This window comes from Corvus cornix, chromosome 12 (genome assembly GCF_000738735.6).
Source record: "Corvus cornix cornix isolate S_Up_H32 chromosome 12, ASM73873v5, whole genome shotgun sequence".
Classification (NCBI taxonomy): Eukaryota; Metazoa; Chordata; class Aves; order Passeriformes; family Corvidae; genus Corvus; species Corvus cornix.
The window spans coordinates 13,390,771-13,407,244 of record NC_046342.1 but is presented as its reverse complement, the minus strand read 5'-3'; the positions used below and the strand labels follow the sequence as shown (position 1 = coordinate 13,407,244).

At 41.3% G+C, this 16,474-nt stretch overlaps 1 protein-coding gene across 2 annotated transcripts in view; it reads right to left on the bottom strand.

Annotated features, from left to right (window-relative positions):
- Nucleotides 1-10,742: 10,742 nt before the first annotated feature.
- The window catches only part of PTPRG (protein tyrosine phosphatase receptor type G), a 403,292-nt gene continuing 397,560 nt past the window's right edge, over nt 10,743-16,474 (bottom strand). For both annotated transcript variants that reach the window (XM_039558715.1, XM_039558716.1), the window contains one exon: nt 10,743-15,901. In XM_039558715.1, coding sequence (XP_039414649.1) covers nt 15,755-15,901 — 147 coding nt within the window. In that variant the 3' untranslated portion in view covers nt 10,743-15,754. The remainder of the gene's footprint in view (nt 15,902-16,474) is intronic.

Below are 16,474 nucleotides of genomic sequence, written 5' to 3'. Positions count from 1 at the left end.
AGCTTCTGGCCTTCACTGAGAATACTTGGAAATGAAAGCTCTGAGTCACCTGCTGCTCTGTGCCTCTGGCTATGGATACTATTGCAGAGGGAAAACCTGTAATAAACCACACAATGCGCAACTCGTGCAGTCGGCTTGGCTCTGCCTGCCAAGCTAGCCTGCTTGTGTTGACACCAGTGCTATGAAGTTGTGCAGGGTACTGTTACTCCATTCAGGCATTTGGAGGAGAATGTTTTGAACACAGCATCTCTGTGTTGTGAAGATCTTCCTATCTGTGTAGGCTTCCTAATGTAACCTTCTATTTGCTGTGATCTCACTATGGGCTTTACATTACAAAGTCCTATATGACATTATTTGTAGGTGGCTGTTTGTCTGAACTTCTTTCATAGCCTTAGGCACAGAAAGGCAGGTGAATTTTAATTTTTAGCTTTCATGTTAGTTTTCAAATGCTGTCAGTTTAAAATATTTAAATAACAGCAAGTTCTAACAGCATTCTCAGATTTTCTTGCACAGTTGACTGTCTTTGGCCTTACTGAATGAGACTCTATTTATGATAAGAGTTATGGACAGCACTGTGGGGGCCAGGCTTTGAAATAGCTGGGTAAAAATGTCAGTGCTGCCATTTACATGAATAGGGTCAATGCTTGCTTTTCTGTCATTTATGTTTCAGCTTAGCAATAATGTAGTAAAGGAGACTTTCTTTGGAAAGATGAAGCAGTAAGAAATATGAGAAAATAAATACATTCTAAGGAATGAGAAAATTACTTTTCCTTAGGGAGTATAATTTATTTTCTTCATTAAAACTTATCAAAGAATGACATCAGTTGATGGTTGGTGGTTTAGTTTCAGAAAATGGGCATGATGGGCAAAAGCTGTAGAATTACAGCAGTTTATATCAGCTTTTTAAAGGGAATGATTTTCTATTTCAATGAGGCTTATGTGTTCGTACTCTGTGTGTGTGCATGCATTTAGCTGTGCACACATGCATGCACACATCTCTATTTCCAGTAATTTTTGAAGCTGACCAATTGCAACCAAATTTAACATCAAGTTAAATAGTTTACTAGTCCCAAAGACATCAAAGTTCTAAAAGTTTTTTTGAAAACAGATGGCTGTTCAGAGAAAAAGAAAAGTAATTTTCTTTGCTAAGGAGAGCTTACCATTTGTAAGATGTCAGAGGGCTCATCTAGGTTTTTTCCTGCCAACTCAAATCTATAGAAAACCAGGCTTCTTGGTTCTGTTACTCATAGAGCTGCTTATCTACTTAGTATTTTTCTGCATTTAAAGCAAGTGGAATGAAACCAGTTTATATAGGGAATCAAACGATCTGTTGCTAAAATATGACTGGTGTATTAATCAAGCCATTACTGAGATGCTCTAAATTTCCTCTCTGGAAATGGCTCTCTGTAATTGGGTAATCTCTCAAAATAATTTGTGATACCTTTTTACACATTGTGCCAACTGGAATAATCAAACAGGGCTGATTAAAATTATGCTTTCCAGTTATATTTGAAAAACGTGTATAAGCTTTATATATTTTGAATTGTCTTAATACTGTTACAGACTCTGAGAAGAGACTGTTGTCTCTGCACTAAAAGACACATAAGCAAGTGTAGAAATGGTTATTAATGTCTGTTCATGTGTGAGATAATGTGAGTGTTACTTGTAGGAAAGATCATGAAAGCATGTTTGAGATCCATGGCTAAATCCCACAAAGCATGCTGAAGATAGCAAGGTACATCACCACAAGGTAATCTCTGCCAGTAAAGGATAATTTCCAATTTATTACTTGTGTTTAGAATAGAGTGGAAAGGAAATACACATCTAAGGAAAAGGGGAGGTTTTATTCTCCCTTATAGTTTATTGAGAGTTTTTCTTTCATTGTGTGGTCTCATTGCATATGCTTGCAGGACTATAAGGAAATACAACTCTTGCAAGGCTGGAAAGTTGTGATAACATGTCTTCCTTCTCATCACCTACCTGGTGTAGTCATTTGCTTTAGATTTCATTCATTGCTCATAGAAAAGCAACTGGATTAGTTTTAGAAAATGACTCAGCATGATATGGGGGTAAGGAGGAAGAGAGACAATGAAAGATCTCACAGCCTACAAGACTGAGATTTATTGTAAATGTGGCTTGGGAAAATTGTTTACTTTGAGTAAGATTTTTAAAAGGTAGTTAGGTTACCGGCTACTTTATGGGGCAAAATATATGTAGAAAATAAGATTAATCTCAGTGGAAACACTAAGTTAGAAATGGCATCATTCATTGTGAACTGTAAAAATGTTCTGCAAAGCCCCATTTATGGAAGAACAAGACAACATCATAGGAGTTCTTGAGAAAGAACTAGGAGAATGGGGTCATTTTAACACAGACCTTCACCCATCTGTGACTGGGAGTCTGAGCCATGGCTTTCTGGAGACCTTTGGAGGGAAGCCTGACTTGCAGAGCCTTTCCAATGGCAAGTTTTTCATAGCAAACCTGTTCAGTTGAGCCATGCTGGTGAAATACCAGAATCCCATCACCAGCGTCAATACTGTTGTCAGCTGCTGGTCTTCATTGAGAGAATACTTGGAAATGAAAGCTCTGAGTCACCTGCTGCTCTGTGCCTCTGGCTATGGATACTATTGCAGAGGGAAAACCTGTAATAAACCACACAATGCTTTATTTGTGGAGTTGTGCGCGAGACTTGTGCAGTTGGCTTGGCTCTGCCTGCCAAGCCAGCCCGCTTTTGTTGACACCAGTGCTATGCAGGTGTGTAGAGCATTTGCTGTCAGGGTGCAGGACTGTGATCTGTTTGCCAGTGATGTTCCAGGCAGATTTTCCCAACATAGACTGAAAAATCGGTATTACCGAGAGTATAGGAAAATTCAGACGGTGTCCTCTTTTTAAGAAGGGACAATAGAGGATACCCAGAGAAGGTGACAAAGAGCAGCAGACATTAATTCTTACCAGTCTTTGGTAGTCTGTAGAGCAGGCACATCCTGAAACAGAGATCATATCCACATCTTTGTGCTTACTTCTCAGTTTATACTTCATGTAAATGTCTGAGGATAAGGTAAAGAGTACTATACATAAATAAAGACCCAATATGCCTCTTTATTATACATCCACACTGCTGCTGTGGAAGCATGTGGATCCACAGCTAAGGTCCCAGTACACTTCTACAACAGAATAATTACTATTTATCATTAATATCTTTGTTAGAAGACTGAAATAGGTTTGCCTAAAATTGCTCAGGAAAATATGCAGTAACACTGAAAGCCAGGAAATGTAGTGATAAGGTGACAGAAAAATCTTGGCTCTGCTGAAGTCAAAGTGAACTTTGCCCATGGCTTCCATAAAGCCCAGATTTTTTCCTCGAGAGTCTGCCCAGACCAGCTGCTCTTCCTGGATGTCCTGAGAGTGTCTCTTGCCCAAAGGGGCTCCAAGGAAAGGTGTGCTGTCATGAATTCAGAACAATGAATTTTAACAAGCATGTATGTACTGTGGATGACTGTACTACTCCTTTTGCGAAGAACCTACTCTTTCGTGCTTTGCTATTCATTTTCACAAAGCTAGATACTGCAGCTGAGCTCTTGTGGCTGTCAGTGTTCTCATGCCACCTTGTGAGGGAAGACTGGCAGAAAACATTCAAGTGCAGAGGATTTTGTAAAAAAAGAGGTTGACTTGCTATTTAGATAGCACTGGAAAGTGACTGTTATGAAAAATTGAAGACTTGAGCATACACCACTTTTTTTCTCCAAGCTTTTCCCTCTTCTGTACACACAAATCAGGAAAAGAACCACTCCCTATCCTTTGGGGATTTCTTAATCCATTTTACAGCAAATGCTTCTGCTTGTAGGGTTAGGACTTTGTGTTGTGACCACTTTAGTGAAATAAATCTATGAAGAGCATGGCCCAGAAGGGAAGCTGTATCCTCAGACACTCGACAGCACTCCTGTGAAAGGAAGATTGAAGGCAACAACTCAGGGATGGGCGTTGCTCTGACCTCACTGCTGCACTCAGCGCCACAAGGCTGTGTAGAGCTCTTCTCACTCTGAAGATTGTTAGTGAACTCTTGGTCCTGCTCCTAAACCTGTCTGTACCAATACAACAGCAAGAGCTCAGCTTCTGCTACAGGCATCAGTTGCCATGTGGGAAAATGCAGCATACAAATTATTGATAACCACGTCCTCTCTGAAGAAGAAGTGGACCTCTCCAGAATATCAAGAGTGTATGATAAAATTCAACGAGGAACGCATAATGAAGCCAGGATTAGCTGCACAGAGAAACTGTTTAGTGCCTGAGTCCTGCCTGTTTTTGCTGTAATCTGTTGCAGTTGATACTACAGCCTTATAATGAGGTTAGCTTATGAATTATTAATAGATAATATGAACATCTAGCAGATAAGGATAACATGGGTTACAAGCTCATCAGCAGATAATGCTCTATTGCAGTAATAACCAACCTGCTGAACCAGTGCTGCAGAGGTGCCACCCTAGAGGGGATGTGGATTTAGTGACACAATTTTCCAAACCCAGCGTGGAAGACCGGAATATATATATATATATATATATTCCTTTCCTATGAGAAGTTAACCTACAAAGATACTTCCTGCTCTGCACCATGGCTGGGACAGACCCTTAGTTGTGTGGATGCATCCTACCCGGAATAACTGTAGGTTTTTCTCCATATTGCTTTGCAAAGGTACCTTGTATCCTTCTCAGGAAACTGAAGTCAACAAAGCAGTGGATAGGAAGGATTTTAGTCAATAAATTGCCTTATCTTCTGATATTATGGCCATAGATAAAATTAAACAGAGAAATCCCTGAACCCACAAAACCCAGTACAAACCCATTCCCCAGACAATAGCGTTTTCAGTCATTAAGTGGGAATAACTTGCACCAATAGGATTATGATGCCTGAAAATGCACCATACTAAAGTAAAATTAGTTTAAAAGGCGGGAACAATATCATCATCATGTAGCTTTCTTGCAGGGCCGAAAATAGTTTTAATAACTTCATTGTTGGAACTAGTATAAAAATATAAAAGCTCTCCTCCCCCCCAATACAGCTGTGATTGTTTTAAAAGCAAGACCTCTGGGTCTAGAGGGCCCTTTTGGTGTTCCCAGCCTATGAAAAATGAGGGCTATGGCAGACAGCTGAAAATTAGCAATGCAGAGTGTTGAAATCTCATTCAGAGGTGGGTGTATTTCAGAGTACAGAACCAAATGGGAAAATTCGTTTTATGGAAAGTTAATGCATCATGCTGCCTAGGAAGGATGCCGAGAGGTGGCACAGGAAAATCAATAAAAATTGAACGGCAGGCAAAATGTGGAATAAGAGCTCTAAAAGGCAAAGAATCCGAAGTTAGTATTACCTTTTTGGGACACGCTTTTTAGACTTACTCAAAAGGAAATTACATAATGGGACTTTACTCTCTGTTTTGGGTACGGACCACTGTATGGTCTGAGGAAGAAAAGAGGGTGAGACATGATTCAAGCAGAAAATTTGGGCAGGGGTAGCTGTGTGTTCGCAAGACACCAGCCCTGCTCAGGGCTGTTCATTGCTGAGGCTGTCATTAAATGCCTGGCAATAACAAATATCTGCTCAAAGCAACTGAAGTGGTGAGTTCTAGGCCAATTGTGAGAGAATGGACTTTCCTGATCTGGCTCAAAGTCTATGGGGATGCAGCTGCCCCAAAACAATTTTGTGAACAAACTGGAAACCACCAGGAGGGCATTGGACTGGGTCAGCACTTTGTGCCATGTGTCTGTGACTTTGTGGCAATTTGCAAAATTGGCTTTATCATCTTGTGCACTGTTGTTTTACCCAGCTACATGCAGTGACAGGGGCATAAAACCAGAAAGAAATAAGGGCATAAAAAGTGGGGGTGTACTAGTATTCCTTATTTAAGAACTTCAGTGTAATTTGAGCAACTAAATGTCATTTATATTAAATCCCCATGTTATTTTTGCTTGTCATTTTGGAGCTTATTTATTTTTCTTTTTGTCCTACCTTTTATGTGACAAAATTCCAGCTTAATATCTTTTTTTTGCAGTTACATACTTTATCTTCATGGTGGATACCAGCACAACAGGGTGTTTCAGAAGCTATTGAAGCTGATGAGTCAAAGACCAGTCATTGATCTTCACTGGGGACTGGAAGGTGCTGAGCCCTGGTTGATCAGACACCCATGGCTCAGGCTGGAGAAATTGGAGGAGAATTTTGACAAATAGAACTGTGTTGTGACAGGGCTCTGCTCATCTGACCAGGTTAGCTTGAAGCAGTTATTCTTCCTAATACACACTGCTAGGAGGTCAGTAGTGCTTCTGAAGTCCATATAGGATCTATAGCCTGAGAATAAACAAGCCACCTGCATCCTTTTTATTTCAGAAAATAGGGGAGAAAAAAAAAGGTGCAAAGATTTACTTATGGCCAATTTCACAGGCTGCAATCAATTTACAGGTCACTGGGAGACTTTCAGGCAAAGGCATAACATGTGTCTGACAGGCTCAAAGTAAGAGGCTATCTAGAAAATTGGATTTAAGTTATAAGGAAGCTTGTTTAAAGCACTAAAATTCAGAAGGCAGAGCCTTTCATAACCTAAGGTACTGAACCTTTAAGGGTTTTTATGATTCCACCCCAGTCCAATAATGGTGTTTTTCAGCTTGAAGTCTAGTATTAAGCAGCACTAAGGACTTTCCTTGCTAGTTGCAAAGTGTGATAACCTTTCTATACCTAGATAAATAAAGTGTCACCTTTTATTCTGTGTCACCATTGTTATACAGCTACATATATTACAGCTGCAAGCCAACAGCCTCTTTTGGTCACAGTCACAGTGTATTCAGATTCATGAACGAAATGATATTTAATTGACATTGACATTAAATGGTATTTTAAATTAAAATGTTCATCTGATGATCAGACTCAGAGTTTGTCCAACAGTTCTGACACTGAGCCAATACCATTGAAGATAATGATTTGAACCTGTTAGGAGAATGAAGCAGTGTGGGGCTGCATGTAATGAAGGCCTTGATTTATTGTGTTTCTATGGTTTTCTGGTCTTCTTGATGTGTGCTGATGAAACACGATAAGCACCTTGTTACAGAAAAATGCTCATTTGTGTAGTACATGAAGGACACCCCCATTCCATCCCTCTTGTGCACCCCATGGGAACTTCTTAGCAGAGAAAAAAAGCCAGGCTTTCCTTAAGAGACCGTAATTTCCCTCTCATGCATTGGCTGAGAGAAGACTAAAGATCTCATCCTTCAATCAAGCTCATCAGCTCTCCCTTTGCTTTTCCTTCTCAGCAAAGAAACTAGAGAGGATCATAGCCTTCCCTCTCATGGGAGGGGCCTGCAGCATCTCAGAACTCTAGACTGACTGACAGAACCTCAGGTTGGGAGACTCTGGGGGCCTGTGTGATGCATGGCTGAGAAGCCACTGTTCCTCTATTATGATGGGAAAATATTTTTAAAGATTCTGTACTAGGATTATTATTTGGGCTTTATTTGGAAGTTCCCACTGTGGCCTCAGTGTCTCATTCCCTGCCTGAGCAGGGAATTCCCTGCGTGAGTCAGAGTCTGCTACTCTCGTCTTGCACACAGGGCATCATTTTAGAACAAAAACCCCACCGAAACAGCTGATGGGGGGCTGTGCCACATTCCTTATATTGAGCCTTGGGCTTCCAGCCAATAATGCCTTCTTCCAAGACAAAACACACACACCTTCTGCCTTTCTTCTGATGTTGACCCAAAAACTTTCTCCCTTTCAGCAGCTTCTTAGACAAAGGAACAAAGTATTTATGATTAGATCTAGTGCAAGGATATCCTGTGATATGGGACACAGGACCAACAGGGTTTGAATTGGGGAGTGACAGAAATGATGATCCATGCAGAAAGCACAGCTCACAGACACAGGGAAATGTGAAATATTGGAAACGGCTCCCATAAGAGGCATGGAACTGAAATGCAGAATCTTTTCAAAGTTCAAAACCACAGCATAAAACATGAATGAAACAGGCGTTGACTCCTAAACAAGGATTTCAAGACATAAGGAAGATAACAACTTCAGAAAAGAAAAGCAAGCCCAGTGACTGTCAGATTAATTGAACACAGTGTCAGGAAAGATTGCTTTGTGAAGTGTTGCTTCTTAAAGTATTACAAAGTCAGACATCAAAAACATTGGCAGAAAAGGGGAACAGAAAACACCGGTGATCAATAAGGTGGCTGCCAGCAGATGGGGGTGACGTGTCAGTGCAGGAAGCATTTTGTGGTGCTTCAAGTGGCTAGGTAATAGGACTGGGACCAAGCCATTGATCAAAATTATTTTTATATTATAAAAGGTCTTCTGGCATTTGAATCAATTTAATAAAAATGTTGCTATTATTTGTGACTGTGTAGGATGACTGCTAGCAGCCTCTGGAAGCTCTTTATTACAGAAGTTGGGATCTCCTGATAGAACCAATTAATTCAGGCATATTGTTAGTAGTGGGAAGTGCTGATAAATCATATCTCTGTTGCCAAAGTTTTAATGAATGACTTACTACATCTTTCCACTTGATACAGGCCTCAGCCAGGCCTCTTCCCTGTGCATTCCCAAGCATGGAATCCAAGTACTTTCTCCAAGGCTTTGCCTTTTCTCTTGCCCTCCACTCCTGCCAGTGTTGCTCACCAGGAGGTCTCAGGAGGGCCTCCTGGAGCAAATGCTGCATGACCTTGGCAGTGCAGGGAGCTCTGCCCCGTTTGTTGTCTGTGCAATGACGACCTGGCTGGCAGCAGCTGGGGGCTCACCTCAGAGCTGCTACTGTCTAGTGGAAATGCTGTTTTTTCATTTAAGGAGCTGCCTTGGGGTGTCCTGATTTCTGCAGCTGTTACAGAGCTGTTTTTCTTGTTCCATTGCTGCCCCAGGTCATATTCCCACTACCTGACTCCTACATTCCTTGTGGCTAGTCAAACTCTGGTTTTTGCCGTATCTATCAAAGATGTAGGAAGAGTTATAACCCTTTCTTCAGGACTGGTGATTTAAGTACCAGGAGACAAGCCCCATAGCCTCTCTGCTCCTGCCTCTTCTAGGCCCTCTCTCCATCATTTCACTAGGCAATGTCCCACTTCATCCTGTCTTTGCTCAGAGGATTTCAGTGTGGTTACATTTTTTTGCCTATGTGGTTGTCTCTTCCCAGAATGAGAGGTTTTAACCCTGCCATGAGCAGACTGGTAGGTGTCCTTACCTGGTCCCAGTGTAGAACTGCCAGACCTGCAAGTGTCTACTTTGCAGCAGGTGGGGTTGGCTCATGGTCAGCTTGCCATCTACTCCATCCTTCAGGCACTTCCAAGACAAGCAGGATTTACACAACTCTTTTCCCATATTGTTGCTGGGAAGTGTCGTGTACCCACCTACCTGTGCATGCAGGGGCTGCCATCTTCTCCATGGAGGTGAAGCAGCCAAGCTGGGCAGAGGAACTTTTGCCTGGGTGCCTGCTTCTGGACTGAAAAAGTTATAGAGGGCACTGGAGGTGCTGGAGCATCCCCCAGAGCAGGTGTGGCAGGCTGAGAAGCAGCTTGCTGCTGCTCATCCATGAGGCAGCAGGACCTGCTGGTGGGCTGGTGTCGAGCTGCTACTGGGGTGCAACATGAGGCAGCACCCTGGAGCAGGGGCTGGAGGGAGCATGCTACAAGGTGGGGTGCTTGGCAAGGGTCATCAGGCTGTTGTGCGGTGTCCCACTGATCACAGTTCCCATCCAGTGTTCCAGGACCCCTCTTCCTCCCAGTCAACCAGAACACAGACCTTACAGGTGAGAATACAGCAACACAAAAGGCAGCAGATGTAGTGTATTGATTTTAACCAGCAATTTTACATCAACAAGCCGTCTGAGTTATTGATGTTTTTCTCCCTGTGCAGGTGCTGCTCCAGAGGCTGAGTGCTGCCATGTTGCTGAAGGCTCTGCCAGCCTAGGCAGCCATTGTGCCAGCAGCAGATCGCAACAAGAATCTGTCCACAAGCCTGAGCAGTTTCCCCCCAAGAAAAACAAAAAAAGTAACACAGCCCTGAGCACAGAACCAGAACAGGAGGTAGTGTGTGGAGCTGCCAAGGTTTTGTTGCAAAACACCAACAGCATCGATGGCATCATGTGTGCCCACCTCAGTGACACCTTCTGGCTAGAGCAGCAAGGATGCGTGGCTACTAATGCACTCCATGGGGAATATTTGCTGCCTTGACTCTCGGATTTGGAACATCTGTATCCCCCCCAGTCTGTCTGAGATGGGAATGAGTACTTCTGCGTTTCCTGACACAGCGCTGGGGTTAGTGAGCAATGCCATTTATCATGGTGAATCGGGTGATGGTGGCTTGGTGGAAGCCCCTGCTCCTCCAGGCTGGTAAGCCAGAATTAGATTGAAAGAAGGGCATGTCAAAGGAGCTGGCAAGAAAGCTCAGGATCTGAGGTCCTGCTCAGAAAGGAGACAGTCCCCCTTCCAAAAGGGATTTTGATGGGTTACTATTGACTGGGGAGGAGCACTGGTGGAGAGGGACAGGGTTATTAACTGGCAGCTCTCTAATAGTTGGAGACAATTAAGAAGGGAACAGTGAACTCCACTGTCCCTGACAGTTCCCAGCTGAGTACTGCTTGGAAATTTGAGAACTAATTAAAGCAGGCTTAGGATCTCATCATTCTTCCTGCACGCCTGGGACAATGAAATACTGACTCCTGCATCTGTTCCTTTTGTGTACCTGATGCAAATAAGGAAGAAGTCTGTAAATACATCAAAAAACATACTTTATTTTATGTATAGCAATACAATTTACATATTAAATAACACTATAATAGAATGATTTGATATAGTTTAACATAACAAAAAGATTCTTCAAGTTACAAAAAAACCCCAAACAAAAACCAAAAATGAACAAAAAGTCTCCCTCCAAATACTCCCTCCCACCCTTTCCCCAAACCAAACACCACATTTTTATTTTTTTTCTGAATGGATCAATGAGACAAACGTATCCAGTGACTGGCTAAGTCTAATTCCTATTGCACACACTGACAATGGAATAAAAAAAAAAAAAAATCCAACTTTCACAATCACTGCCCCAAAGAAATGACATTTGTGGAAATCTTTTTTGGAGTGTGATGATGGTGTCTCACTACCTTGAAACACAGAAGGTTTGTATTCACATAGCCACCACAGAACTAGGAAGGAGGTGAAACTAGAAAAAAATTAGCTTTATATGAAAATATAAAATTCTATGATTATATACCATAGATACAAAGTTCCCAGAAGATGCTTATCCAAGCAACAAAATATTTACAGTTTTAATGACTTTGCTATTTTAAAAATGAAGGAAAAGAAAATAGGAGTACACATGAATGCTTCGGTCTTTAGACACAATGGCTGCTTGCTAGTCTCAAGTGTTCTAACAAAACAAAAAAAGTCACTACCCCAAATGTTGGAGAGTTGTGACATTGTATAAAATTGACTATCTCCTCTTTTGGAGACGTTTATTCTTAAAACTCAAGACATTTTTCTTGAAATTAATTATCCTCTGTAGAAAATGCTTCCCTTTGCAAATAGTTAACAAAAACACTAAAAACAGTTTAACAGCTAAGACAAGGTAGAGGCCAAATCTCTCTATTACAGTTCCTCTCTTTCCTTATTTTTGCATTCCTTCTCCTTTGATAAGTAAAGCCAATGTAGTTCACATTGTTAGAATGGCAACAAAGAGAAGAAGAGCAAAGGGGTAACAGCAAGTTACATCTGAAAAAAAAAAGAAAAAAAAGAAAAAGAAGAAAGCAATGCGGTAGAGTAATAGGCATTTTCCCTTCATGTAAAAACTCACTGGAACCATTTGAACATAAACTTTGGAATACAAGATCTAATGTCAAAAGACATGAATTTGAGAAAGACTGCTAAATCTTCAAGACAACTAGATTTTTTTTAAAAAGTAAGTTGATTTTGTTTTGCTGAGAATTAGTAGCATGTATCTTTGGTAGAATAGATATCTGTGTTTTTTAGTTTTTAAATAAAATACATCAGCTTTAAAAAAGATTAATGAGAAGGCAGTTGTGCTGTATCATAAAGATTCTTCTCCTAATGTTCCAATGTATCAGTCTGTGTTCAAGCAATTCAAGCAAACAGAAACTGGAAAAGAAATGGAAATTTTGCAGATCCGGTAAATGACTCCACTAATCTAGAAAAGACCCACAGTACAGAAACAGTCACTTACAAGAAGAAGTTTAAGGGGTTTGGATTTTTCTTTTTCCCTGTTTCTAAATTAGCATTTGGAAACAGACACTGAAATACTAAAGACAAATGCTGTTTAAAATGAGTGTTCTTTAGACATTGATCCTGCAGAAGACTTGGTGCTTACCCTGCACACCAGAGGGGTCCCACCAGCTCCCCCAGACCTTCCTACCAACGCCAAGCTCACATATAGGAGTGTTTGGAGGACGGGGTATCCTCAGCCTGCCACCGTTAAGATGGCATAGATTCCAAGCATTCCCACTTGGAAAGCTTGGCTGCTCTATGGGCTCAAGACACAGTTCATGTCTTTCACATGGTCTGCGGGTGCAGGACACATGCAAGACATGGAGAAATGGTATTTTCTAAATGTAGACACACACGTGTGCTCCAGTCCTTCTGTTCCTTATTTCTCAGGGCTGGTGCTGAGGACCACACCCTGCAGTGATATAGGAATGTTCTCAGGTTCTCTTAATTTGCAGACCTGCACATTGCTTGGGAATGATGCTTGAAAGACATCCTGACTGAATGCCAGGAGCTGGGTACAGCGGGGGAGCTTGGGGTGCCAAAAGCAGGGTGGTGATTTGCAGAGCAGGACTTCGGCCAGACACTCGTGGGAGCATCAGGAGAGCTCATCAGTGCCCATCTCTGAGCAGACATTGCTCCTTCTGCCGCTCACTCAGTCCCAAGGAAAGGGTGCAAACCCCTGTATGAGAGCAGAACTGCAGCTGCTTACAGGAGGATAGATTTGGCTCTTCTGTGTGCTTAATCCTGACCTTCACAAGCAATTTCTAGCTTCATCTCTTCAAGCCTCATGCATCACTACCATCTATTGGCTACCTGGCTGTCAGCACAGCACTTAACATACAGCTCGAGCTCCCTTACGAAGTAATCCATGGACAACTCACAGGACATCAGTGTACATTATTTCCCCATGGATTAAACCCCGAGCAAGTATTTCAGCTGTTGGAAAATGCCAATGCAAATGCATGGATTTCCAAAGCATCTACCAAAGTTCAACCCCCACAGCCTTCATTCATTGATGTTTAAAACTTGTGAGAAGGTGAAGGATTAAAACAAGGGTGTTCAGGCAGTGTGTCACGAACCACAGCTTTCTTCCATCATGCCAGTGAAATGAAAACTAAAGACCTGAAAGTACTGAACAAATCCAACCCTCTTGATGCCTGCAGTAATCTTTGTGTCAGTTGTCAGGGTTTGAATTCCTAACTTCTCCCTACACCTTCCCAGGAACTTAAATACTCTTAGATTGAACTGATCCAACTCATGAGTCCCTTTGTGCTACCAGCTGGCATTGGCTGGGGCCAGGTTCAGGACTGGGGGCACAGGGGGGCTCAGCAGCCTCTGAGGCTGATACAGGCTGGCCAGAAAACCACTCAACAAAACCTTCCAGCCCTTGCAGGGAGCAGTACTTGAAAACTTACTTAAACCATTCTGTTACTGGGGTGTAGTGACTGGAAAGCCAGTCCTAACTCCTACTGACTCCCACCTCCATGCAGTGCAAAGGGCAAGCAAACTACAATCTTTGAAACATTCTGCACATTTTATTTGGACTAGCTGTTGCTGGACATGGGAATTCCTTACTGAAACCATGGGCTCATTATATTGTTTGGCATTAACAATTATTGGAATTGCTTGTATGGAGGGATTCAACAAACTGAGAAGGTGACTGTGTAAAAGGTTGCTGATGAATCCTTGAATACCTTGAATCTTTCTCTTAAGATTAAAAGGCCAAATATTAGTACATACCAGTTTTCATAGCTCCTCCACTCTCAGCGAGGCTGTATCAGTTTGCACCTTGAGAGGTTCTGAACCAAAATACCTACTCTCAATATCCTTTTAAGCAGTTTGCATTCAGCTTCCTTGTGAGTGAAAATACACAGAACCCTGCCAAATGTCTGTATTTCAGCAAGATTGGACTGGCAGAAATTAATTGGTTTGCATTTAAATGAAAAAAATATGCTGTAATATTTTGACAAGTCCTGAAAAATTACAATGCATGTTTTCTGCAGTTTAGAAGCGAAGAAACTAATGCCACATATAAGGGATAGTGCCTTTAACTGTACACCAAGGGTTAGGATGGCTGAAATCACGTATTTCCTTTTCCAGGCAGATTCAATAACCCCTCCCTACTCAGCCAAGCTATGAAGAGCACAATAATTTTAATTTTTAGGAGAATTAAGCATATGGTTACTTCTTTTGATAAACAGGGATTGACCTTGTTGAATTGCAACCAAATACAAAGGAAGAGGGAGCCAGTGAGGATATAAACTTGAATGCTCCAAACAATAATTATTTACATAATCTGGGGGAAACCATTTTATTGGGAGGGAAAACACAATAAGGTACATTTATGCTAAATAATTAGTCTGGCAAAAAAAAAAAAGAGGGAGAATGTAACTTTATAGGTAGTTTTTTTATTAGTTTGCTTCACCAGTAAATATGGATCAGTACTTTATGTTTTAGCACTAAAGTATGAAAATTACACACCTGTAAAAATGGCATCTAACAGTTATGAAATTAAGAAACGCCTGTCATCATGTAACATACCATTAGGTGTGAAGTCATATTCAAGAAATAGTAAGGAAATTAGATGTGTTTAAAATATCGAATAGCTTAGTAATGTAAAATATTGCTACCTTCAATATATCTGAAAACAGGTCTGATTTTGGGTTGTAGTAGATTTCTCACTGTATTGGCTCCAATGAAAATAAAACCAAAATACCTTCCCATTGCAGGGCTGGTTAAAAACCAAAATCAACATTTTCCTGAATACATGGGGAAACTTTGAAATTGTAAATTCAAAACTTATCGCCGAGTCCCACATATGAATGGCATCTAATTTATAATTATACTGTACGTAATTTATGTATTCCATGTGAAGCAAGTCTCAGGCCTGTAAGTGTACAACATAGCAATTTGAAACAATACAGAAATAATTGTTTCAGCTGCACAAGGCTGTTACACCTTCACTATAGCTAATAATCACCTGCCACATTTTGTCAAGAAAGGATGAACACTGCTCATCCACTCCACTGGAATGTAAAACACCATTACCAAAACTGTGACGTGATCATTAAATAATAAATATGGTATGAAGGGGTACAGTATCTGTTGTAGAAAGAATCCATCTGGCCTAGCATCCAAGATTTAAGATTCGAGGGTCACTGTAGTTAGCAAAACTTCACTGCATTTAAACAAAACAGAAAAATGTATGTTTGTTGCCATGGAATGTCACATCAGGGCTTGTCTTATATTAGGATATTATAGGCAGTAACACTGATCATATAGTGCAAACTAGATAAAATTGCGTTTCACTGTGTGAAATAAACAGAGGTGCAAATGCTCAGTAGGATACCATTAAGACATAAAATGGCAAAAAATAAATATCAAAACTTTTATCAGTGTAAAAAAGTAATTGGGTTATTGTATAACCTAGAGTCTGGCAAAAAAGGCCTCAAAGAAGTTCACTCAGTCTTCAGAAGTTCTACAAATTAAGTGCCTTTTCAGGTTTCCAATTAGACAAGAGACTCCATGCTTTCTGCGGGATCAGATTCGTCACTGGCCATCACAGCACCATTTTTGTCCAGTGTCATGGGACCGTTTCCATTTTCCTTAGTGCTGACCAAGCTTAGCATTGCCTTATAAAGAAACTGGTACTGTTCCTGGAAAAGAAAGAGCAACTTATTTAAATCCTTTAAGTGTACATAAATGAGTGGCACTAAAATTTGGCATTTCCAGGTAAGGTCATGGGTATTCATTGTCAGAAGCATACACATAGCGAAGAAATAGACTTAGAACAATTAACTCTGTTCATCCAGTTTAACCTTGTGAACCCAAACTCCAGTTTTGGGTAGATTATACTATTTCTGATATACTATTAAACACTACAGGAGTGCAGGACAAAACCTGAGGCCACAGCTCAGCCCCAGGTCACTCCCTGGGTGGCAGAACCTTGTATGTACCATGCACACTGAGGCAAGGGGGTTGCTCTTGCTGGACACTCAGTGAAGAGCCTCATCTCCCTGCAGCTCCACCTGCGGTGAGCATCCCCTCAGACCACAACGTGCCAGGTTTAAAGAGCACAGCTTAGCTCACAGGGCTGGCAGGCAGATGGTGACAAGATGAAAGGTTCTTTGCTAGGACTGCCTGTATAGTGCTCCCCTCCAAAGTATGAGAAATAAGTTTAAGTGCAAATCAGAGACTTACAGTGTGGCTTTGAGGTTAATAAAAAATGA